This window comes from Scardinius erythrophthalmus (assembly GCF_964197995.2).
Source record: "Scardinius erythrophthalmus genome assembly, chromosome: 15".
Taxonomy (NCBI): domain Eukaryota; kingdom Metazoa; phylum Chordata; class Actinopteri; order Cypriniformes; family Leuciscidae; genus Scardinius; species Scardinius erythrophthalmus.
The window spans coordinates 34,463,109-34,487,602 of record NC_138235.1 but is presented as its reverse complement, the minus strand read 5'-3'; the positions used below and the strand labels follow the sequence as shown (position 1 = coordinate 34,487,602).

At 36.4% G+C, this 24,494-nt stretch overlaps 4 protein-coding genes across 5 annotated transcripts; all 4 read left to right on the top strand.

The window, feature by feature from the left end:
* The first annotated feature begins 373 nt into the window (after positions 1 to 373).
* Positions 374 to 4,016, top strand: iyd (iodotyrosine deiodinase). The gene is made up of 5 exons (XM_081387265.1): positions 374 to 579; positions 1,844 to 2,044; positions 2,204 to 2,363; positions 3,353 to 3,509; positions 3,592 to 4,016. Exons 1-5 carry the CDS (start codon positions 396 to 398, stop codon positions 3,772 to 3,774), a joined length of 885 nt encoding a protein of 294 aa, XP_081243391.1. The 5' UTR covers positions 374 to 395; the 3' UTR covers positions 3,775 to 4,016.
* A 1,855-nt stretch (positions 4,017 to 5,871) lies between these two features.
* Positions 5,872 to 12,454, top strand: sike1 (suppressor of IKBKE 1). 2 transcript variants are annotated; one of them, XM_081387266.1, is made up of 5 exons: positions 5,872 to 6,258; positions 7,346 to 7,451; positions 7,531 to 7,673; positions 10,219 to 10,332; positions 10,741 to 12,454. In XM_081387266.1, the coding sequence occupies exons 1-5, from the start codon at positions 6,100 to 6,102 to the stop codon at positions 10,849 to 10,851; spliced, it is 633 nt and encodes a 210-aa protein (XP_081243392.1). In that variant the 5' UTR covers positions 5,872 to 6,099; the 3' UTR covers positions 10,852 to 12,454. The 2 variants fall into 2 exon arrangements, with proteins under 2 accessions (XP_081243392.1, XP_081243393.1); XM_081387267.1 differs by having other exon boundaries at positions 5,928 to 6,234; positions 10,741 to 11,493.
* A 2,647-nt stretch (positions 12,455 to 15,101) lies between these two features.
* On the top strand, positions 15,102 to 20,543 carry micos10 (mitochondrial contact site and cristae organizing system subunit 10). Its single transcript, XM_081387269.1, has 4 exons — positions 15,102 to 15,254; positions 15,786 to 15,833; positions 15,904 to 16,013; positions 19,844 to 20,543. Exons 1-4 carry the CDS (start codon positions 15,191 to 15,193, stop codon positions 19,850 to 19,852), a joined length of 231 nt encoding a protein of 76 aa, XP_081243395.1. The 5' UTR covers positions 15,102 to 15,190; the 3' UTR covers positions 19,853 to 20,543.
* Positions 20,544 to 20,734: 191 nt separating this feature from the next.
* Positions 20,735 to 24,460, top strand: htr6 (5-hydroxytryptamine (serotonin) receptor 6). Its single transcript, XM_081387271.1, has 3 exons — positions 20,735 to 22,612; positions 23,206 to 23,340; positions 23,797 to 24,460. The coding sequence occupies exons 1-3, from the start codon at positions 21,602 to 21,604 to the stop codon at positions 24,154 to 24,156; spliced, it is 1,506 nt and encodes a 501-aa protein (XP_081243397.1). The 5' UTR covers positions 20,735 to 21,601; the 3' UTR covers positions 24,157 to 24,460.
* Positions 24,461 to 24,494: the final 34 nt, after the last annotated feature.

The following is a 24,494-nucleotide window of genomic DNA, read 5'->3' as shown; positions in this document are numbered from 1 at the left end:
TAAATGATTCCATTATTCATAGACGGTCAGAATACGCCACCTACTGACGGATCGATGTAGCGGGCAGTCACTTAATTGCATTTTTATTGTTTATTGAATAATAATATCAACAACAATAATACATTGCTTATTATTAGTATTAACATATCATTATTATTAAATAATTGATTATTGTAATCTAAGTTTAAAATTATTATACAGATACGAATGTTAGTGTTAAAACGAGACTTGCACACTGATAGTAGAGACAACTGTGCGGTTTTATGTTTCCTTTGAGCTGTTTGAATATTAACAGGAGAAAGAAAGTGAGATAAGTGAGTGAGTCCCTCCCTTTTCACTGAGCTTTTGTGAAACTCGTTCAGACCATAGGTTCAGACTGAGTCGACTCGTCCATCATGGCGGTGTTTTCGGCTCTTACTCCGGTGTTCGTGGCGGTTTTGTGCGTTATTATAGGGTTTCTCTTCAAAAACTCCCAGAGGAGAGAGAGCAGATCCAAGCAGAAGAGTTCAGGAGAGACAGCCAGACCATGGGTGGATGAGGATCTGCAGGACGACACAGAAATCAGCAGGAAACACAACGGTATACTGTACTCTATTAATAGCCTACATTTTACTGTAACAAAGTAGTAAGTGACAGGAACTTGACTTTTTATTTGAGTTTTTCACCCATTGTCCAGTCTACAAAACCAATAATACTTACAACAATCCTAATTATCAAATATTATGTAAACATTTATATAAAAATAAAGCAGCATTATAGATTTCTTTACATTAGTATAGAGTTTCAGAATCAGAATACATGCTACATATTTTTATTACATATTTTCTAATTATAATTCAAATTAATGTATAGTATTATTGTTATATTGTGTCATATAATAATTTAATCATACTGGCCATGCCCCCAAACATTTGCAAAACCCTTCATGGATATAAATATATAGATTATTATTTAAAAAAAAAGTAGACCAGTATTTAAACAATAAAGCACATGATTACTGCATTGAACAAAACATTTATTACTGGATCTCAGGAGGTTAGATAAGAATATGTTGAACATCATCAGTGTCATCTTGAGTACTTGAAACTGTCTGGATGGTTAGAGAGGAGAGCAAACAGAAACTCCACACAAGAGCTTTAAAGTGAAGATGCCTTTGAAGAGAGAAGTCCAGCGCAAAGATGCAGAACTTCTGAAGAGATCTCAACGTTTGCTGGGACAGAGTTTTGAACCCAATGCAAAGGTTCAAGTCCAAAAAAGTCTTGCTGAAGATGTTGCAACATACTCGATTACAGCCCACTTTCAAAAATGTGTCTAGTCTGTTCAACAATTAAGTGCATATAAAGTGCATATTAAGTACTATACATACTGCAATATTTGTTCACTTTAGTTTGGGGAACACATATTCTGTATTAGCTATGACTTGCCTCAATAAACTCTTAATTACTGCTTTTTAATTAGTAAGATCGATGTTAAGTTTAGGTATTGAGTAGGATTAAGAGGTGTAGAATATGATCATGCAGAATAAGGCATTAATATGTGCTTTATAAGTACTAATAAACAGCCAATATCCTAGTAATATGCATGCTAATAAGCAACTAGTTAATAGTGAGAATTGGACCCTAAACTAAAGTGCTAAACTAGTTAATAGTGAGAATTGGACCCTAAACTAAAGTGCTACCCAATATATAATGTTTCATAATTGCATGATATAAGCAATCATATTTTGCAAATATGACAGTTTCTGATGACCAATAAAAACAAAAGACATGATGAGACTGCCATGATGTGAATTTGTGACTTCTTTTGATTGGCATTGTTGGCTAAATCTGTTGTCTGTGCGCAGAGGATGATGATGATTGGCTAGACACAACAGAGGAAGAAAGCTTAGTCCACATCCCGTACACTCCGGCTCAGTACTCTGCTGCCGAGATGCTGGAACGCTCTGAGAAGTTTTACTCGCTCATGAATCTGAGACGGTCTGTCCGCTTCATCAGTCCAGAGCCGGTTCCAAAAGAAGTGATTGACAATGTCATACGCACTGCAGGTAATGCAAACATGTTGGAAACCATTCAAAGCCAGCCCTTCGTTTCATCACTCATTGTGTGTGTGTGTGTGTGTGTGTGTGTGTGTGTGTGTGTGTGTGTGTGTGTGTGTGTGTGTGTGTGTGTGTGTGTGTGTGTGTGTGTGTGTGTGTGTGGGGAAGGCACTGCACCCAGTGGAGCTCATACTGAGCCCTGGACGTTTGTGGTGGTGTCTGATGCCGAAGTGAAACACAAGATCAGAGAGATCGTTGAGGAAGAGGAGGAGATCAACTACAAGCAAAGGATGGGAGACAAGTGGGTCCATGACCTGAAGAGACTTCGGTGTGTTTCAAATAGACAAGAGGCTTCAAAAAAATTTTTTTTTTTTTTTTTTTTATGTTTATTAGTTTTATTTTTCTGTACTATACGTTATATATTATGTATTATAATTTAATATAACAATTACAGACACATAATAATAGTAATATGAGTTGATAAACTAATTTAGCTATGATATTAGTGCCCCCTTGTGGTTACTTTTTTCTATCTCTTTTTTACCATGGTTAATGATTCAAACAGGTCACATAAAAAAAAAATATATATATATACATATATATATGTGAAATTATTATGATTATAATACAATATACAGTCATTTATTAATATTATTTATAAGAAACAATAATATTTATAATACTATAATATTATAAAATTCTGAAAAAATATATATTTATAATGTGATCCATTATAATATATTAATAATTAAATGTTTTATTATTATTATTGTAATACTTTACACAGATTTTGTATAATAATTATTGTTAATATTTTTGTTGTTGTTGTTGTTGTTGTTGTTGTAATACTGTTCACAGTAATATAATAACAATATTTATTAGAAATAATAATGTTTATAAGACTAATTAAGATTTTAATAATATTTGTATACACTAATATAATAATAATTATTACTATTATTGTTTTTGTTGTTGTAATGTATACACAGTGATATAATAATAATTTACAAGAAATAATAATAAGAAATAAATATTTATACAAATTAAAAAAATATTTTTATAATATGATACACTATAATATAATAATTATATCCGTTGTTATTATTATTGTTGTATTTTTTAATACTGTACAGTACACAGTAATATAATACAATATTTATTAGAAATAATAAAGTTGATAACACTATAATACTATACACTGTAATATGATAATAATAATAATTATGATTATTATTGTTTTTGTTGTTGTTGTAATGCTATACAGAGTAATATAATAAGAAGAAGAAGTGATAATATTTATAATGCTCTCTTTCACAGGACAAACTGGGTGAAGGAGTATTTGGATGTGGCTCCGTATCTGATCCTAGTGTTTAAGCAGACACATGGACTTCTGCCCAGCGGCAAGAAAAAGACTCACTATTACAATGAAATCAGTGTGTCGATTTCCTGTGGGATTCTGCTGGCCGCCCTGCAGGTGAGACTCGGAAACGCACACATCAAACATTTGTGGATCTTTGAATTTGAATTTCATGTGATATTCCATTTTGTGGGTTTAGAATGTTGGGCTGGTTACCGTGACGACCACTCCTTTGAACTGTGGTCCACAGTTGAGGTCCCTCCTCCAGCGACCAGCCAATGAGAAGCTTCTAATTCTGCTTCCTGTTGGCTATCCTGCGTCTGACGCCAAAGTGCCTGACCTCAAACGCAAGGACCTCAGTGACATAATGGTGACTGTGTGACAAGCATCAGCTGCTGAAAGCCATAATAACACCAAATCTTTAGACCGGTTTTGAATGTATGATTATGTTCTTTGTTCAAGTTTTGGCAAATTAGACCAAATGTTCTCATACCTTACCATATAAAGGGATGTTACAGTGATGGTTCATATTTGAATACAATTCCATGGTTCTTGTAATGTTTGCCTCATATTGTGAATCTGCGGTGATCTATGCAAAACATTAAATAAAAGACATGTTTGTATCAGTGGTTTCTTCTACACTCTCACTCCTGCACTGACATATTTGAAAGGGGCTTCATGTTTATTTTACACTGGTTGTAAAAGATAATTTTGCAATTATCATCTCTAAATTACAGTTCACCGTGGGGTTCTTACTGTAAAGTATAGTGTTAAAGGTGAAGTGTGTGTTGTTTATTATGTTGGCTTGAGAGAGCCAACATACTGTTGTGCTCTTTAATATTCATCTTTTGAGTTTTCAAACATGTTTAATCACATTGCGTGTTCATAACATGCTTTAACATGTTGCTAGCTTGATTTAACAAAGCCCAGCAACTACCTTTGTGTTAAAACATGCAAGCAACATGCTAACAGCATGTTAAAATACGTTAGCAACATGTTAATTCATGTTAGCAACATGTTAAAACATGATAACATGTTAAACGTGCTAACAATGTGCTAAAATATGCTAGCAATGTGCTAAAACATGCTAACAATGTTTTAAAATCATAGACGGTTAAAGCAGTGGTTCTCAAAGTGTGGATAGATCAGCAGAAAAAAAAAAAACAGCCGTTGCAACGGTGGTCAAGTGTAGCGTTCTGCCTTTATAAAGCGGCATCGGACGTCAATTACACTGAATCGTTTTTCTTCAGACCATTGACATGTCACTGTTGTAACAAGCCCAATATAGAAGTTGCTCGCCATAGAAAAGCACTTCTCCAGCGGACCAAATTTGTTTAAAGGTTTAAAGGGGGGTGCGACCGAAAAAGTTTGAGAACCACTGGGTTAAATCATACTAAAAATATGCTAAAACATGTTAACAATGTGTTAAAACATGCTAGTAATGCATTAATTCATGCTAACAACATGCTAAAACATGCTAGCAATGTGTTAATTTGTGTTATAAATTGTTAGTATTATGTTAAATCATGCTAGCAACATGTTAAATCATGTTAGCCAAATGCTTAAAACATGAAAGCAATGTGCTAAATCATGCTAAAACATGCTAGCAATGCAAAACATGTTTACACAACGTGCTAAAAACACCTTATCTATCTATCTGTCTATCTATCAATATGTTTTCTGATTGACTGTATTGCCTTCAAAACCTTCCAACTTTAACCTTTAAATCTACTTTAAACTTCAAACTACTTGAAACTGAAAACCTTCAAACTTCAAGCTTTTCAGACTTTCTGTTCAGGCTTTCTCAAGCCAACATCAAAGTTTGTCTTGACAAACTTATAGTTAGATGTCGAAATACTTTCTTCTATTCGACCGTATTATGCAGAGGCAACTATGCATACACTATTTAGGATAATTCTCCAGAAGAATGTAACTTAAACACTGTTTTGTTCTCTAACATAAATTACACACAGTCATACTGTTCCTCAAATGTGAATTTAAAAGTTAGAAAAATTATTTTTCTTTTACAAGCATATGATGTTAATTTGTTAGCAATGTACATTTTGCGTACTATTACAAGTAGTGATAGTAGTAATTTTAGGATGTTATTAATAAAAAGAAAACATGTTAATTAATTTGACTACTTTTATCTTCACCCAAACAGGCTTTTTTTTTAAGTATTATCCTCAGGTTAATATTACAATTATGCCTGATAACTGATCATATTTTTTGTGTCATGGTTGATATGACTGATATGATGGCTAATATAATAGATCTATACTGTTGTCATGTACATTAAAGCTGTAGTCTTCAGGAATAAAATCATGATAATATACAATATTGACGTTTAAATTTTGCGGAGAATAAATACGTTAAATCCATTGCATAGTTTTTCTTTTGGGACTGAATTTATGCTGATTTTAGTATAAAACATATGCTAAAAATTTAGAGTTAAGAGTACTTTTATTTTTTACCAAACAGACTTTTATTTTGAAAATAGATTGTTCAAAAGACGTTGACGTATTTGACGTTGACTAGTACAGGAAGTTCCTTTAGTTAGTTAGTTGACAGATCTCCTTAATCGATTCTCTTATTAGACTTGCATTTTGTGATCGATATGAGGAAGTAAATCTGTAATATATCTCAACATTGTTCTAGTTGTGCTGTTATGCGTCGCGCTCGATAAGCACAGCGGTGTAGTTTGAGGATGTCGTGCTCGCTGGAGAAGGTGCTCGGCGACGCGAGGACTCTCCTGGAGCGGCTGAAGGAACACGATAACGCCGCGGAGGGTCTCATCGATCAGTCCAGCGTCCTCAGCCAGAAGATACACAGCATGAAGGAGGTCGGAAACAATCTCCCTGACAAGGCATGATATGAATCTCTTACTGACCTCCATACAGAGCACCTGTAGTATGACAAAAATCATGCACTGCACGAATTACAGTTGTTTGCATGTTATTTATTGCATGTGCATTGCACAATATGATTTATTGCTGCGAAGCATGTGGCTTATAGTGTGTGAGATCTGGGCTGATGAGCAAAGGTTGTTGTAGACACTGCAAAAAAATTATTTATTACTCCGTGTTTTTTACTTGAGAAGCTAAATTACTTCAGATAATGAGTCTTCTAATAAAACAGCAAGTAAAAAATAATAAAGATATAAAGAAGAATAAAATGAAAAGTAAACTTAATTCAAAGGCTTATATTATAAAGGCAGATGTTTTTCTTGTTTTAAGAATAAACTACATTTTGATAAATTTTTCAGAAAACAAGACTTATCTTAAGTAATTTTTGTCCTTGAGTTTGTTTGTTTATATGTATGATGATTTAATAATTTTTAGATATTTGTAATAGTAAAAAGCTTGTTTGGAATGCAATGCAATATTAATGTTTTGACTGATAACTGATAATTATTTTTGTTATGGCTGATAATTGATATGATGTCTGATTTTATAAATACTGTTGACATGCACATTAGTCTTTAATTTTGTGCATAGTAAAATCAGGAATAAACTTAATAATATACAATTTTGATGGTTGATTTTTTGTATATTTTAGTATATATTTATAAGTATATTGTTAATGTTCTAGAACCAATCTATACTTTTATCTATATCTTTTTTTGCATTTGGGACTAAATTTAATTTATGCTGATTTCAAGCCTGCAAGTAATGATCATTTTGATTTATATTTTGTTGTTTATTTACTTGATTATTAATTGGATAAAGTTAAATATTCTTCTCTCTCTCTCTCGAAAACAATATATATAGGCCTATATATATATATATATATATAAAATACACATACAATTATTATCCTTGTTAATTATTTACATTAGCAGTTTTATTGTATACTATAGCCCCAGAACCCTGTATATGTTGCATCCCTGCTGACAAAAAATGAAGAATAAACAATAACTCCCCAATATGAAGCTCTATTTGTCCTGTCTTTAGTACACAGAGGAAGGCACCGAGTATCAGGAGCTGTCCAGATACAAACCTCACGTCCTGCTGACCCAGGAGAACACCCAAATCAAAGATCTCCAGCAGGAGAACAGAGGCAAGACAGCTTGAGTTTCTTCATAGAGTCTCACATTTTTAAAGCGAATCCTTGATTCAACTCTTTGTGCTGTTCACAGATCTCTGGCTGTCTCTGGAGGAGCACCAGTACGCTTTAGAGCTGATCATGGGCCGATACCGAAAGCAGATGCTTCAGCTGATGATGGAAAAGAAAGAGCTGGATACTAAACCTGTGCTCAACCTTCACCAGGATCATGCCAAGGTGCCAAACCCTTGATTTCTTAGTAGTTTTCATTACATAAGACGTCTTACCTTTAAAGTGCCCCTGTTATGCTTTTTCAAATACTACCTTTCATGTAGTGTGAATGTAAAAGGTCTGCAAAGTTTCAAAGAGTCTCACTCTCAGTGTCCCAGTCTCAACAAATTTGCATAATGCAACAATACCATGTGTCTACGTCTACTTTGACCCTCAAACGCTGTAATTGTAGCGGAGACTGAAAGAGTTTGGTTCGTGTGTCGACATGTTGAGAAGACGCTGTTTTATGAGAAAGCAAATCCTCTTTGCTGCACTTCCAAAGCATGAGGACTCTGTAAATTGATACGGTAAAATCAACGCCATTGTTACCGTTCGTATTACTGTGTATCAAGCGCTGAGGAGGATCAGGAGCTGAAATTCAGATATGGTAATAAGCGTTTGATTTCGGACATGCGTTGTTAGCGGTAAACCAATCATAACAGACTGAAGGTGCGTTTCCATTACAGATTTGTGACCCTGGACCACAAAACCAGTAGCCTGGTTAAAACCAGACCATTCTCAGTTGTAACTGAGTTATGGTCTGGCAAAGCTCCATAGACAAATCATTTCCAAAGGGGCGTCACCAACGGACGTCGGATAGACCTAAAACCAATCAGAGCGATCGTCATCTTGTAAAACCATATGCTGCGTCCCAATTGCCTAAGTTACACTACGCCATAAAAGTATGTACTCTTTTTGTGAAGAAAATGTATTTACTTTTGAATGTGTAGCAAAAAAGTAGGCAAGCTTTGGGACATACTACTTCATCATCTTTATCGGACGGATCTGTGCATCCTGTCACGTAAACTTCCCTGTCAATCATCGTGTCACAGTTAAAATCCTCTATTAAATCTAATTTAATTTCCTACCGTTTCGGAGAGAAATGTAGTAGCACGTTCATCTGCCAGTGGGTCTTTCATGGAGACTGTCCTCATGTGTTTGCAATTTGAATATAATAATGCATTTAAAAGTTGAACAGACGTCGCTCAAATGCCTCTGGGCGCAATTGGATAGACCTAAAACCAATCAGAGCGATCGTCATTGTGTAAAGCCCGCCCCAATGTTTCTGATTGGTGCCGCGATTTCTAGGCCATGGAAATGGGCTTGAATGAGCTCTTTGCCAGACTTACTTCTCGAGCAAATCTGAATTTGCCGGAAGTTGTCTGGGTTTTCCAAATTCCCAGGCTACAAAACCAGTCCTAAGGGTACATTTTTTGCAATTGAGATTTATATATCATCTGAAAGCTGAATAAATAAGCTTTCCATTGTTATGATAGGATAATATTTGGCCGCGATACAACTATTGAAAATCTGGAATCTGAGGGGGCAAAAACAAAATCTAAATATTGAGAAAATCTCCTTAAAAGTTTTCCAAATGAAGTCCTCGATGTTGCTGCATCCACTCACAAAAATAAGTGTTTTATATATTTACGGTAGGAAATTTACAAAATATCTTCATGGAACATGATCTTTACTTAATATCCTAATGATTTTTGGCATAAAATAAAAATATTAATTTTGACCCATTCAATGTATTGTTGGCTATTGCCACAAATATACCCGTGCGACTTGTGACTGGTTTTGTGATCCAGGGTCACATTTGTGCACAACTTTTGCGATATTTATTTATTTTTTTATTTTTTATTTTTTTTATTCTAAATGTCGACAAAAACTATTGCGAAATGATGTTATGCGACTAAAACTTCATTTTTTCCTCTCGCGATAAGTAAAGTCATTCCAAAAACCATATCAACGGACGTTGGTAGGTTTATGTACTGTATCCCAGCCACTGCACTGGCCATTATTATTAATCGAAGGAGACGTATGAGTGTTTTCCAAGCATTAATGGCAAGGAACGACCCTTATACTTGTGAGCGGCACATATGAGGTGTTTCTGGGTGTTTCTCCCTCATTTCTGCTTCGAGGTCTTGATTTTGGCTTTTATTTGAGGTTTAGAATCCAGTATTCCTGTAATTCTTTTGTCTTAGTATGAATTTAGAAGAGCTCTGTCTCGTATTCTGTCCAAACATACCGCGTCATCTACGTCAGGTGCCCTGTAAATGCGCAAAAATGGCAGTTTTGCGAAATATTTAATTTTTCGAATTGTCTGAAAACCACCTCATGCGAGCGTAAAAACTTTTTTGCGAGAAATGGGAGTTTTTGCAAAATGGACGTGTTTCCATTGGGCGTATTTTCAATTTGCGCAATTTGAAGGGTAATGGAAACGCGGCTACTGTCATCTGACCAATCACAGCAGAGTAGCTCTCTGAAAGGAGGGGTTTAGAGACTGAATCCTTTATTGAACCGTTTCAGACACTGAGAAAAGAGATGATGCTGCAATGTATATTATGAGAATATATTTTTTTGACTTTGATGTAAACCTATTGTAGGAGACTCCAAAACAAAAGCAGCAATCTTTAAAATAGCATAATAGAGGCACTTTAAAATAAGTCTGATTCAGTGTTCAAAAATCAGTCAGAATGAAACCTAAAATAAGCTTTTTTTTTTCCAGGAGGTTCAAAACCAGTTGGAGCGGATCTGTGAAATGGGTCAAGTTATGCGTCAAGCTGTACACATGGACGACCAACACTACTGCTCGGTCAAAGAGCGGCTGGCACAGCTTGAGGTATTGGCTTTATTTGATTTTTGTCCGATTAGACACTTATAATTTACGCTTTTATGTCATTTTCAAGTCACCTTTACTTACATAGCGCTTTATACAATAGAAATTGTTTTGAAAGCAGCTTCACATAACAGGAAAGTAACAGAAATAATGATGAAAACATCAAATATGAGACTTGTGCTTCAAATTGTGCTGTAAAAAGACAATAGTGTCATCATTCAGCTCAAGTCAGTTCAGTGTTGATTCAGTCTAGTTCAATAACTGCAAAGTTCATAATGAAAGAAGTTTAATTCTGCTCTACAGAAGACTAGTGTTGTTATTTAGCTTCACCCGATAGTGTCAGTGCAGTCAAACCAATAATATCGCTGAATATCCAGTGTATGTTAATAAAACAGCTTTTTGTTGATGCAGATTGAAAACAAAGAGCTGAGGGATCTCCTGTCCATCAGCAGCAGCGCCGTGAGGCCGAAGAGAGAGGAGACAAACCCACCAGAGACGGAGGAGAAACGGGACTCTGAGTAGAGGAGGTGTTGCTTTAGATGGCAGTTTGTGTGTTAGTATGTCGGGTGACCTGGCGTCCACTGACGTTAAAATCTGTATTGGGTTTTCTCCTGGTTTAGCTTCCTGCTGCCCGATGATGCACTTTCTGATGTTTATTGTTGTTATTGATGCTGTTCTTGTTCTGAAAAATTCAGTTTTAATAACAGACACTTAAGCAAATGTGCATTTTAGATCAAATCTGCCTCTATTTCTATTTGCATTTTCAACAAAAAAAGATTTTTGGCTTAAATTGAGTTGTAGCTTTACCTTCAGCAGGTTTATAGGTCTTCTTAGATCACATGATTGAATTGATGGGGCATTCTGTATATGTGAAAGCAGATTATTAGCAGACCTATTAACTAACCTCAGCGTAAGATAGTTGTATTGTTAAGAAAGTTGTATGTATCAGCAGTATCGCATCTGTAAACAGTTTGATGTGATGATCTTGTACGCCGTGTCACATGTTCAGCGCACTTCCACAGTGACCAGAATCTTCTTAAAATCGTCTTTTTATTGTAAATTGTTGTATTTTCATCTCAGGAAAGCAATCATGTGTACCACAGTTGTTATTTTGTATAACTCAATATGTAAAAAAATAAAATATTCAAGTTTAAACAGGAGTTTTATATTACATTATAAGGTTGATATTTATATGATGAATCATAATGAAGTATTAAATATTTAGTGAAATGTTTTAAAAAATGCTTGATTTCTGTAGATTAAAAGATTGTTTTTTATAAATATTTAGTGAAATTAACTGTCAATGGTTCCTAAGTTTTCAAAACTTAGGAACCATTTACAGTTAATTTCACTAAATGTTTATAAAAACAATTTTTTAATCTACAGAAATCAAGCATTTTATTACTTTTAATAATTTGTGCACACAGTATGATTTGCTTTTGTATCAAAACAGCCAGTTTGAAGGACGGTCTATTTAAATAAATCTCATTTTATTTAGTTTGCTTGCTTAAAATACTTAAAATGCATTATTATTTTTGAATATAAATTGAAATGGCTGATTATCAAGCTATAATTAAAATGCCTTGATTTCATTTCACACTTGTGTTGTCCGCACTCAAAAAGTCACCGATCACCTGAAATTTAACTTTTTTCCCCAGTAAAATCATATAATATATTTTTGTTCAATAATATTTTTTCTATTTTGCACTCTTGATATGTTCGAGTGTCACCCCTCCTTTGCTGTGCACTTTTTTTCTGCATGGTGGCTGATTTGTAGATTGCAAAAAAAATCTTGTATTTTATAATTCATAATTTTTTTCGTATTCTTTGCCTTTTTTTATATGGTGGTCATTTTTGACCGTGAACAACACAGGTAACACAAGTGACCTTTCCTCCCCCCCCCCACCATTTAGCTTACTTTTTTTTGGCCACATAGCGACTAACGTTACCGCAAAAGTCGCTGAGTTTTGTACCATTTCGATGAAGTAGCAATTTTTTAAAGGGGTCATGAACTGGATTGTTTTATTATTTTATAATGTTGCCTGGGGTGCCCTTATAATGTTCGTATGATTTTTACATCAAAAATTATCATAATTTATAAATAAAAGCAATTTTTCCAAGCCTGATTTCAGCCTCACGCCCGTTTCACACATACTCCGTGTGCAGTGCATATGCGGTGCGGGTTGCAGTGCGTATGCAGTGCAGGAGCAGCACTTGCAATAGTGCTTTCACATATGCTGCGTTTGCAGTGCGTAACTGATCAGCTGTTGTAGGCTATACCACAAATACATACTCACTATTTGTATTTCAAATACAGAAGTTAACAGCAACTTTTATTTAAAAAAAAAAAAATTGTCAGCATTGCGATTCTCTTTGTACACATATACACTGTTTAATAGACGTATTCACGTTTAAACACAATTTAAACAACATATTATTTAATGCATTACTTCTATAATTATATATTAAGTTTCTCAAGCAAGTGGTAAAAATATTTTACCATGTAGGCTACTTATATTAAAATCGCATAGCCTACATTTTAAATTAAAACTTAAAATTGACAAAAACAGCAGACTCATACCCTTGCCTTTCTTTTGCATAATTTAAATCTTTATACAATAAATCTTGCATGTCACAAAGAACTTGTTTTTCCACCTCCACGAATGAGACGAGTGTTGTTCATTATGTTGTCTTGTTGAAGTAAATGGTATTTTCCCTTGATTTACCCCGGTCTTAACGTCTCAGCATTGCGATTCTCTTTGTACGCATATACACTCTTTAACAGACGTATGCACGTTTAAACACAATTTAAACAACGTCAGCCTATTATTCAATGCATTACTTCTACTTATATTAAGTTGCTCAAGCAAGTGGGCAAATATTTAACCATGTAGCCTACTTATATTAAATCGCAAACATTTTAAATTAAAACTTAAAATTGACAAAAACAGCCGACTCTCATGCCTTTTCTTTTTCATTTTACAATAAATCTTGCATATCACAAATAACTTGTTTTCCCACCTCCACGAATGAGACAAGTGTTGTTCATTATGTCACGCCTCATTTGAACGCTCCGTTTTAAGGGGCGTGTCTGCTGTGAGACTGCAGTGCAAACGCCCACTGCTGTGATTGGCTGACATGCTTGCATATGAAATAGCTAGTATTACATGAACTCTCGAAAACTTTTACTACGTTTTTACTATTACAGCTATCGAGATGAACAAATCGTGAAAAGTATCGTTTAAAGCATTATATTTAAATCTATTACATCGCATGAAAGGTTGCAGCATGATGAGCACTACTGACTGAGCAGATGACAGACAGTCTGTTGATCGCGTGAATAAAGATCTTATCATTGCAACGCAATTTTTGCACTCTCACAAATGCTTACACCAAATCACAATGCAAACACGATGTGAATACACAGTAAGAGCTTCGTTGTGTAGTGTAACAGTGTCATTATTTCATCACGAGTTTGGTGAGTGTCCAGATAAGCTCTCGCGGCTCGCGCTGTGCTGTTTGATTGACGGCTTGGGCGATTGGAAAGGGATCGTTCTTTGATCGCTTTCTGTATATAATTTAATAACAGTTTAAAAAAGATTATTTTCATAATACTACGAGAAATTATGTGAAGTTGATCGTTTAGTCATTGATGCATAAACAGTATTGAACGAGAAAGATATCTGAACTTGAATAATTACACATCAGAAATCACTGATCGCAGATCAGGCATTAGAGTACACAAGGTTACTTACATGTTGCTGGCAGATCCGTGTCGGGAAATTGTGATTGACTGATTTAATAAAGTTTAACCATGCTGGAATCCGAAGGAAGCTTATGCAGACTGTCTTCTTCCACAAACAGGCGCTGCACAATATTTAGTAAACAGCATGTTTATAGCTTGGAAGTAGGCTAGCTCGATCCGGTTTGGCAATTATCATGTCGTCCTATGTTATTTAGCATGTTTGGGCGAATCGGTGGGCGGGGCTAAACAGGCCGTGTTGAAGTAGGCGTTGATCTTCTTTTGTGGGGGCGGTGTTTTATCCTCTTTGACGTCATAGTTCCCCACTTTGAAAAACGAGTCGTTTGCTGAGCCTGATGTCTATAAAAGCTTTTATTGGTCTAAGTCTAACAAGGTAGTTTTCAGTTCTGAAACTTACAGGATATTATTATAGTATGATGATCTCTTATATGTCAAAAGCTCAAGGAAAATTTGATTTCTCAGTTCATCACCCCTTTAAATTTCAGATTTTTTTTATTTTTTTTTTGGTTACAGGGGGTAAATCAGATGGTTAATACAAAATGTATCAGAGGGTTAATATAAAATTTCCATTAAAAATGTAATTTTTCCTCGTGATATCGTTTTGTACATGGGCGTCAATCATGTTAAAGGGATAACGTTACTTCACCCAAAAAATGAAAATTGTGTCGTTACTCACTTAACCCTTAAGTTAATTTGAACCTATATTAGTTTCTTTCTTCTGTTGAACACAAACAATGATATTTTGTAATCACACAGTTGATGCACCATTGACTTCCATAGTAGGAAAGAAAAATGCTATGGAAGTCAATGCGTCCCGCCAACCGTCTGGTTACCAACATTCTTCAAAATATCTTATTTTGTGTTCAACAGAAGAAAGAAACTCATACCGGTTTGAAACCACATGAGGGTGAGTAAATTATGACAGAAGTTTCATTTTTTTTGGGTGAACTATCCCTTTAACAAAACGTGCAGTATTTCCCCGCCTGTCCAGCTGGTGGCGCCATCATGCAGCGCGAATATACTTACACTGTCGGCGAAGGAAAGTATGACAGCGTTCTAGTGCAGCCATAAGCTAAAGTCATCCAGTCTGCTGTCATCATGTCTGAGAAAGAGATCGGCCAAAAGTGGGATCGCTGCCTCGCAGACTGCGCTATTAAAGTCGGTAAGGATTGGTTTTATTCAATAATCTGCTTAATTCGCGGCAGGAGGTCAAGTCCGTGTAGGGCACTCAGGTCATTGATCAGATAAGACGCTCTCTCGCACAGCGGATTGACTCAAAACATTGTGAACTCCCTAACTAGACGGCGGTACATCCATAAATCCTGTCTAAGTTTGTAACTCGGTATGTTTTGACAGCGTGTTAGGCTTTGAGAACTAATGTTTTTGTGTTATATTAAAAAAGGTGTTACGTGAATGCCTACTAGGACCGCCTTCTACTAATCTCGCCATAACTTAACGTTAGTTACTATGGCAGTGACATACTACTGGTACTATGGATACTAGTTTCTGTAGTATTTTGGACATGATATACAATGGTATATCCATGGTTTGAAGCGTTTTGGAATGTTTTTCTATATCATAGTATTTTCTTAAAATACAATGCCTATCAGAGTACCATGGTATTGCAATCTCTAACACCATCACAGTGCCACAGGCAAGAGTCATTTTGTAATATAATGGTTTTCTCTTGTAGGTACCGGGCTGGGTCTAGGAATTGTGTTCTCTGTTGTATTCTTCAAGCGTAAGTATTTTATACTATACCTTTTGTAAACCAGACTTTTCCATCTTAATACATCAAGATGTTTTTGCAGGCCGGACGTCGCCCATTGCCTTTGGTACAGGACTGGGTCTTGGCATGGCGTATTCCAACTGCCAGAATGACTTCAGGTCACATTATGTACTGCACAGTAACGTCACTAAGGTTTGTGTTTTTGATTTATAGAGACCATCAAATCTCAGCATTACCTTGCAGTTCAATTCCATGTGGCAAAAACATCAGTTTGCGTTGGAGACCTTGGGCTCATTTGTCAAAACACGCATAGAACTAGAGACCCCAAAGTTGGTCAGATTACTATTCAGGACCACCTCTATAAGTGTACCAAATTTGATAATTTTCCTACAATTACTATTTGACTTCCATGGCAGTTGAATAATTAATGTATTTACGTAATACGTAGTAAAGTATCCTTGATGGCAGAGGCTATTTACACGAACTCCGCCCACTGATGTCTGATTGGGCAAAATTACGAAAGACACTGGATTGTCCACAGTAACAATAGTGTAGGGGTAAGGCACGTGGTAGAAAGTTATCATTCTTTTGCCAAACTCACTCTACTCCCTTTTCCCATCACATATCAGATCGGAATTAAAGTCTTTTATTTCCAATAAAAATAAAGAAAATATTTGTAAAGTGGAAATAGTCTAACGTGTTTAATAATAAAGTGTTTATTGGTTAGGGGTAGGTGTAGGGAGGGCTTTATTGTCACAGTAAGGTGATATCCATTTAATAATTTTAATAAATATAATCATTTACACTGTTATTATTGTTATTATACAACACTGAGGTGCAAATACTATCTGCCAGTAGTTATATGTATAAATAGCATCTAACTATTTTAACTAACTGGCAAAGAAAATACTGATATTTTACACAGTGTCAATAGAATCATTTGCTATATAAACTTGGTATACATAGCCACAGCCATAATAATAATAATTTATTGTTATTATAAGAATAAAACTAATTATCCTAAATGTGAATGTATTAAAATATATTTTTTTAATAATTTCTCAAATAAAATCAGTATTATTTCATCATTTCGATGAACTGTTTTGTTAATATTTTTTATTGGATTGTAGTTTTTAATTAAGTTTATTTTAGTACTTCAACTTAAATTAAATGAAAATGGCAAATGTTTCCTTGGCGAATAGCTAGCTTAATGTTTTTTTTTTTTAAATTTAGTTTAATGATAACGGTGACATTAAAGGGTAAAGCTAAAGATAAAGGGTACTTTTGCCCGTCTATATAATAATTTGTTCAATTATGTTCAGTTGTTAAAATGTGTTTTTAAAATGAAATATTCAAGGAAATTCACTGGATATGTTCTGAACACGGCATGTTATGTGACAGTGTAATATAAAATACAATACAAATTTTATTTCTACAGCACATTTAAAACAGCTGCCGTTTACCAAAGTGCTTTCCACCATAATTGATACAACAAAAGCAATTACATATAGGGTAAACGTACCTATTAAGCTCACCAAAATCTACATTGAGACATTTTTAGTGCACAAGATATTGGTTTTAGTACAAGAAGTTATTTTAAAATAAAATATTAATCTCTCACACTATAATATTTCATTTTATTTTAAATGACAAAAGTATTTCAATTAAGATGTACATCATTAAATATAAAAAGTCTGGCTGTGCTTAATGGGTACGTTTTGTACCCTTTAAGCACACCCCTGTTCCCAATAAGCTCACAACAAGTTTTATAAAAAATTCTTGTTTATTTTAAACAACCTTTTTAAGGGATAATTGAAAAAAGTTTTATTTGAAGGTACAGAGTCAATCACAAAAAACCAGAACACTAAAATCAAGCAACAAGGCATTCAATTTGATCAGGTAGCCTATCCTATTCATAGTGATGTGTCATTCAAACTCATTGCAACATCTAGACTAGTCCACGTTCAGCTATGTAACCCATATTGAAAAATCAAATAACAAAACAAACCAATGTGCTCCTTAAAGGGATACTCCACTTTTTTTGGAAATAGGCTCATTTTACAACTCCCCCAGAGTTAAACAGTTTTACCGTTTTCGAATCCATTCAGCCGATCTCCGGGTCTGGCGGTACCACTTTTAGCATAGCTTAGCATAATGAATTGAACCGGACAAGACCATTAGCATCTCTCTCAAAAAAATGACCAAAGAGTTTCGATATTTTTCCTATTTAAAACTTGACTCTTCTGTAGTTACATCGTGTAATAAGACCGACGGAAAATGTAAAGTTTAAATTTTCTAGGCTGATATGGCTAGGAACTATACTCTCAAAATCGCACCTTTTCATTCTCCGTCCATCTTAGTACACGATGTAACTACAGAAGAGTCAAGTTTTAAATAGGAAAAATATCTAAACTCTTTGGTCATTTTTTTGAGAGAGATGCTAATGGTCTTGTCCGATTCAATTCATTATGCTAAGCTATGCTAAAAGTGGTACCGCCAGACCCGGAGATCGGCTGAATGGATTCGAAAACGGTAAAACTCAACTGTTTAACTCTGGGGGAGTTGTAAAATGAGCTTATTTCCAAAAAAAAGTGGAGTATCCCTTTAACTCTCTGGGTCAGAGCTTTCCTGTCTACTCCAAACTTCTTGGACAGATACGACAGGTTTCTGATGGCTCCTTCTTTGTATGACATGCCTCTTTCATCTTTGGGCATACACTATAGTTTCGTCTAGCTTTTGTCATCTTAAGACTGTGAAAATAAGTTTATTAATCATTTTTTTGAAGATTAACATAGTGACAACCATCAGTTAATAATTAAATTCTGATTATTAAGTATTTACATAGACGTTTAATGCGGGTGAGCTTAAAGGGAGCACACACTGTGCTTAATTGGAGCAAAAACATTTTTTAATTAATAAATATTAAATTAAAATTTAAAGGAAAATATTTAGCTAAATTAATAATCTAGGTAATGTATTAAGTTTATACCAATTTTAATATGAACAACTATTATAGACAATATCTATGAAATTATGCTTTTTCTAATTGATGTCACACTGAAGCTGTGTGATTGTCATAGTAGTGCACCCTTTAAGCTCACCTAACAATAATATGAATTCTTTAAAAATTACAGCAGTTTAAAACCAAAGACTATCAATAAAATGTAAAATTATAATATTATGGATTTAAAAGTACAAGCCATTAATTCCTGTGAAGTAATATATTAATGTAGCACACAATCTTATACAGCTAGTAAGCTAGCTATGTTCGTAGCATCTGGGCTATGTTGCTAAAACTATCTTTTAGATCTAACTGTAATTATTTCCCACATCCAGGTTCCAGGTTATAATATTCAAAAGTCTAAACATTAATCTCTTAATTTTGCAATAAGAAGATGTACTTCTTCAAAATAAAGTCCTAAACATATAAAAAATGCACATCTGAGGGGCTCCTCTTCTGGTGAAAGTTTTCAGACAGCTTTGAAAATAGCCGCCAGACAGTGTGAACACATGGACACACATATCTCAGTGTGCAATGGTCTGATTGGTTTAAAATTACAGGAGGTATATAGTAACAAACACATCAATTGGTTAATACATCAAATAGGATAATACATTGCTGTTTCTTTTTATAATCTGAGCTCCAAGATGGTAGTGTGCTTAATGGGTACTTGAGCTTAATAGGTACGTTTACCCTAGTCACACAAACTAAATTAAATCCTGTTCACCCTAATCAGTTCTAAAAGCCATACCAAGAAGCTACAACTTCAAACTAGACTTGATTTATGAATATTTAGATGATCACTGTACACACTTGCTTTGTTTAAAATCACCTGAGAATCAAGTCATCTAATGTACCAATGCAAAAAATCTGCTTTTCTTTATTGGACTGTATGTGCTGTCTTTCACATCAGTTTCTACACGCTGATTTGTTTGTCGTCTTTAACATAAGATCATATGCATGGAATCTCAAGACATTTGAAGTGTTTAAATCCTGACAGCTGTTTTCTCTTCTCTTTCAGGAGCAGTAGAGTTGCATCAATTATGGATTCTGTCATCTGCCTTTTCTTATTTGAAGCCTGACTGCTTTGTCAGTGTGGTTGTCTTTCTCTCCATAATATATATGTTCTTGTACAGGACAGTCTGTGGTTATTTAATAAAATGATAAAGGAAATTTGAAGTTTGCAAAGGATGACATGAATGTGATTTTTTTTTTCTCTTTAATTTATATATATTTTTTAATATGACCCTACAGTATAATTTCAAAAATCAGTGACAGCAACCCACGTTGTCATCTGGCTTTTGACCCAGGCCAAGATGATTTTTGGCAACCATGCAGAACTAGTGCACTTATGCTTAAAGCTAAAAACATGCTTTGTGTCCAGAGCAGTGTTGGCATGGTGACAGTTCTCCAGTTGTGAAGTACATGCATACTTTTTTTTATTTTTATTCTGCTGTGCTATTAATAATTGCATTTATTTTAATTAAAAAAAAATTGTTTCCTTTTATCCAAAGGTAGAACTACATATCGAAATAAGTTCCCATGCACTGTTCAGAATTAAGTCTTTAATAAATGGTTGCAGGCATGTTAATGCTCATAAAATTACAAATATTAAATTAAATGTATCATCTATTGCATTTGTCAAAGGTATTCACAACTGTACAACAGTTTAGGAAGACCGTCTTTTCAGCTTCTCTTTTGGAATAAACTTTCATTTCAAAACCCTTTGATTCTTTCTCAGTTCAAATTCTCAGATCAAAAACAACATTACAAATGTCCATTCAAACACACAAATTAAGCACTATAGCATGCAGTTGATTACTACAGAACACAATCAGTTTGCAAAAAGAAAAAACAAACAATGAGTTATGCATTTGGAAGTCTATGACCAATGAAAAAAAAATGTATATAGATTTATAAGATCCAGGAAAGAAAAAACATTCTTGTAAAACAACATTTTAATCATCAACAATCTTTTTTTTTTGCACACTTTACATAAGCCTTTTGTAAGATGTTAAATGCGTGCCTCAATTAACCCTGAATAATGATTGGCTGTGAATGTGCATAAAGTCGCATTAAGAGCACAATACTCAGACACGCTTTATGCCCAGCGGCAGAGTGCGGATCCTGCAGGCACCCTGAAGTGGACGATACAGGGATTAGGAGGGCAAAAGGAACAGCAAAGACGCCAACACAGTTAACTCTAGTGCACTCGTCCGCTCCCTTTTACTCAATTACAGCCACACGATTACTGAATAAAGAACGATGAGCTCATAAAAATGCATAGAAAGCAAAAAGAAATTCACCTCAACTGGAAGGACTGGACCGAGATAAGTTTGTTTTTTTAATTCACTCATCTAAAAATATCTAAATGGTAGTCTTGCTCTTGTAACACTCCCTCTCTTTCTCACACACTCTTGTACTGAAACCCACCTCTCAGTTGCCCTCCCCCAAAGAGTGTCATCATGACACGTAGCTTTGAAATACTCTGACAGGCACAGAATTGCTCATTCCGGTGCTAAGCGTTGAAGAAGCCAGACTATGGACAAGGAAATGTGTCATTTTATTGCTTTGCTCATCTCATGTTGACAAATGGAGTGATGGCAGCTGAATATTCTCACACTGATGTGACTGAGGCGCACAGAGGGAGTGAAATCACCAACCTTGCCAAAGGGAAAGATGGAAAGGATTACTATAAACGGGACATCTTGATCTTTTTCACCACCTGAGGTGGTCTGACCCGCAGATCAACTGTTTCACATTCAGCATCACTCTCTCAATGCACTTGAAAAACCCTGGATGTGTGTTCGCTTCATTGAGACCTGAGGAAGCGCACACTGTCCTATTCAACTCTTCGATGATGAGTGGCTCACCTATCCCTCGAGTAGAGGCAGCATCAGGTGCAGATCCCTGGAACGCTCACAGGAGCTTCAATGACAGCGGTACTATCGGTGATGGTTGGAGCATTAGTGGGAGCGGTCCCTGGCTTCTCGCAGTCATGCTTTCCCTCATAATTCTGGTGACAGCTTGTGGGAACATTTTGTTGATTGCCTTGGTGTTCGCACATCGGTCCCTGCGCTGCACCTCCAATTGCTTCCTGGTGTCCCTCTTTCTGTCAGACTTGATGGTGGCTCTGGTCGTGATGCCGCCTGCTATGCTCAACGTGCTGTGCGGGACCTGGATGCTGGCGCCTGGATTCTGCCCCGTCTGGCTTTGCTTCGATGTGATGTGCTGTAGTGCTTCCATCCTCAACTTGTGTGTCATCAGTCTGGACCGCTACCTCCTCATTATCTCCCCATTGCGATACAAACAGCACATGACCCCGCCCCGTGCCTTGCTGCTGGTGGGCGGGGCTTGGGGGTTGGCAGCGCTTACGTCTTTCCTGCCAATCAAGATGGACTGGCACAGCCTGGGTCGCGTGCAAGACCTTTCCGAGCACTATCCCACCAACGCCACAGTCTCGCCGCTGAGTTCCTTCTACCCCTCTTCATACTTCCAGCTTTCCACGTCAGGGACGCCGTCCACACAGTGCCGCCTGCGGGTGACTCTCCCCTTCGCCCTCGTGGCGACCTTTCTCACCTTCTTCTTGCCCTCTACGGCCATCTGTTTCACCTACTGCCGGATCCTGTTGGCGGCCAGAAGACAGGCACGACAGGTGGAGGCACTTACTCATCCTCCTTACCCACATCACTCACACGGTGAACCATCTCATCCTCCGTCTCCCGGTCACGCCGTGCATGATGGAGACGACTACAGCCATCAGGAGCCACCCGTGCTGCGGCATGGTCCGGTGAGAAGTCCTGAGTCAGAGAAAGAAATGCGATAGGAATTCAATTTGTGAAGTAGCAAGTACCAAAAAAAAAAAAAAAATTGTTATTAGATGCAAATTGTGATGGATGTCTTGCTTTATGTATGTGTGCAAATTCTTATTGTGAACTCTCGACAAACTAAGCCACTTGGAGTGTATGCATTCTCAAGCTGTTTCGGCCTATTGTTCATTCAAAAACCCAACATTTATACAAGTGAAGGCTGTGCCATTGCTGACAACGCATTGTGTGGAGAGACTAGTGTAGAGATATCCTTGTACCTTAAACACAAAGGTGAAAGATGTAGCAGAAAAGGGCATTTAGATTTTAAGGACTAGAACAGAAAGTAAAGAGAGACGTTCGAAGATAAGGAAGAGCGAAACGGGTAGAACTTTTCAAGACAATAGCAAAGACCTTGTGAGGCACTCTCACTTTCAAAAGCTTTTATCTGAGAGAGGGAAAAACATGAATAATTACCCCAGGCCAAGGTAACATTATTTCCCATCTCTTGGCAGGCGAATCACTGTGAAATCTCTATGAATATTTTCTTCTCTCTCTTCCCATCTCTTGTTCTCAGTTGTCGGTGAACAGCGAGCGCAGACTGGCACACAGGCAAAGGAAGAGAGCTCTGAAAGCCAGCCTAACCCTGGGAGTGCTCCTGGGTCTCTTCTTCAGTGCCTGGCTTCCCTTTTTTATCACCAACATGGCACAGGTCAGTCCACAAATCACACTTAAAGAAACATCTCATTCACGTTGAAAGTGAACCCTACCTTGACCTTAACAAGCACGTAACAAAAAACAGAACGGGTGGCAAATTAATTTCAATATGACAAATTGACAAAGAGAAATGTTCCTATTTAGATGAGCAATTATTCCTGAGCTTGCTCTCAAGTTGTCAACGATCCTGTCCCCCCATCTGTGTCCCTCACTTTGCTCAGATTTTGAGCTTCTGGGCAAGCCTGTCTCTAGCCCTCCTTCACACACAATATGGTGTGTGAATAGCACTCCATCTTTGTCTCTTACTCTCACTTTCTTCATTCGTGGGCATCCCTGACATCCTCTTCCGATGAACTAGACATCTTTGACCTTTCCCACCTCTTTGGTATTGTGTCTCAACCACATTCTGTATTCACGCTGTGATCTAAGACCTTTTATTCTGTACATTCAGGCAGTGTGTGAGTGCATACCACCTTCCTTCTTCGACGCCATCACCTGGTTGGGCTACTGTAACAGCACCATGAACCCAATTATATATCCAATGTTCATGAGGGATTTCAAGAGGGCTTTGGCACGGCTTCTACCCTGCTGTTCTTCATCTCAAGCCCCTCGTAGGCCATCACTGCCACTTTCCCTTTCTCTGCGCAACTCAGGAGAACTGCAACTGCCCACCGAACCCCCCTCCCTCGTGTCTGACCCGCCTCAACTACCAGCGACGGCCACGGACGCCGTTAACCTTCTCGACGCTGAACACGCCGGGATCGACCTGCCTCTGCTGCTGCCCAACCAGGTCGATGCGCTGGACGATTGATGCACCGTAGAGACTACAAAAGAAATGCAATATACTGTGGACTGCAAGATGTGTGACTTATTATAGGTTTGTGAGAAAATGTGTTAAAAAATACCGTGCTAAAAAAATCAATGGGATATGTGTTAATGGGTTAGTTGTGCATAAACTGGGAGGCTGCATCGGAGATCACAGAGATTGTACATTTAGTACGGCCTCAACACGCATCCCACTTCATTCATTACCATAACAACCAAAACAACAGATGGATAAAGCAGACGAGAGCGAAAGAAATCTCACTAATACCTCACACAACGTCAAGTGGGTTGTCTGTGGAGCTGTAATTCACATCTTAATTAAAC

What these genes read in the sequence shown, in the direction of transcription:
- iyd (XM_081387265.1), top strand. Translation starts at nt 396, where the DNA reads ATGGCGGTGTTTTCGGCTCTTACTCCGGTGTTCGTGGCGGTTTTGTGC. An exon ending in AATCAGCAGGAAACACAACG is followed by an intron (nt 580 to 1,843) that starts GTATACTGTACT and finishes GTCTGTGCGCAG; the next exon opens with AGGATGATGATGATTGGCTA. An exon ending in CATGACCTGAAGAGACTTCG is followed by an intron (nt 2,364 to 3,352) that starts GTGTGTTTCAAA and finishes TCTCTTTCACAG; the next exon opens with GACAAACTGGGTGAAGGAGT.
- htr6 (XM_081387271.1), top strand. Translation starts at nt 21,602, where the DNA reads ATGCACTTGAAAAACCCTGGATGTGTGTTCGCTTCATTGAGACCTGAG. An exon ending in CCGTGCTGCGGCATGGTCCG is followed by an intron (nt 22,613 to 23,205) that starts GTGAGAAGTCCT and finishes TCTTGTTCTCAG; the next exon opens with TTGTCGGTGAACAGCGAGCG. An exon ending in TTATCACCAACATGGCACAG is followed by an intron (nt 23,341 to 23,796) that starts GTCAGTCCACAA and finishes CTGTACATTCAG; the next exon opens with GCAGTGTGTGAGTGCATACC.
- sike1 (XM_081387266.1), top strand. Translation starts at nt 6,100, where the DNA reads ATGTCGTGCTCGCTGGAGAAGGTGCTCGGCGACGCGAGGACTCTCCTG. An exon ending in TCTCCAGCAGGAGAACAGAG is followed by an intron (nt 7,452 to 7,530) that starts GCAAGACAGCTT and finishes TGCTGTTCACAG; the next exon opens with ATCTCTGGCTGTCTCTGGAG. An exon ending in TTCACCAGGATCATGCCAAG is followed by an intron (nt 7,674 to 10,218) that starts GTGCCAAACCCT and finishes TTTTTTTTCCAG; the next exon opens with GAGGTTCAAAACCAGTTGGA.
- micos10 (XM_081387269.1), top strand. Translation starts at nt 15,191, where the DNA reads ATGTCTGAGAAAGAGATCGGCCAAAAGTGGGATCGCTGCCTCGCAGAC. An exon ending in AGACTGCGCTATTAAAGTCG is followed by an intron (nt 15,255 to 15,785) that starts GTAAGGATTGGT and finishes TTTCTCTTGTAG; the next exon opens with GTACCGGGCTGGGTCTAGGA. An exon ending in CTCTGTTGTATTCTTCAAGC is followed by an intron (nt 15,834 to 15,903) that starts GTAAGTATTTTA and finishes ATGTTTTTGCAG; the next exon opens with GCCGGACGTCGCCCATTGCC.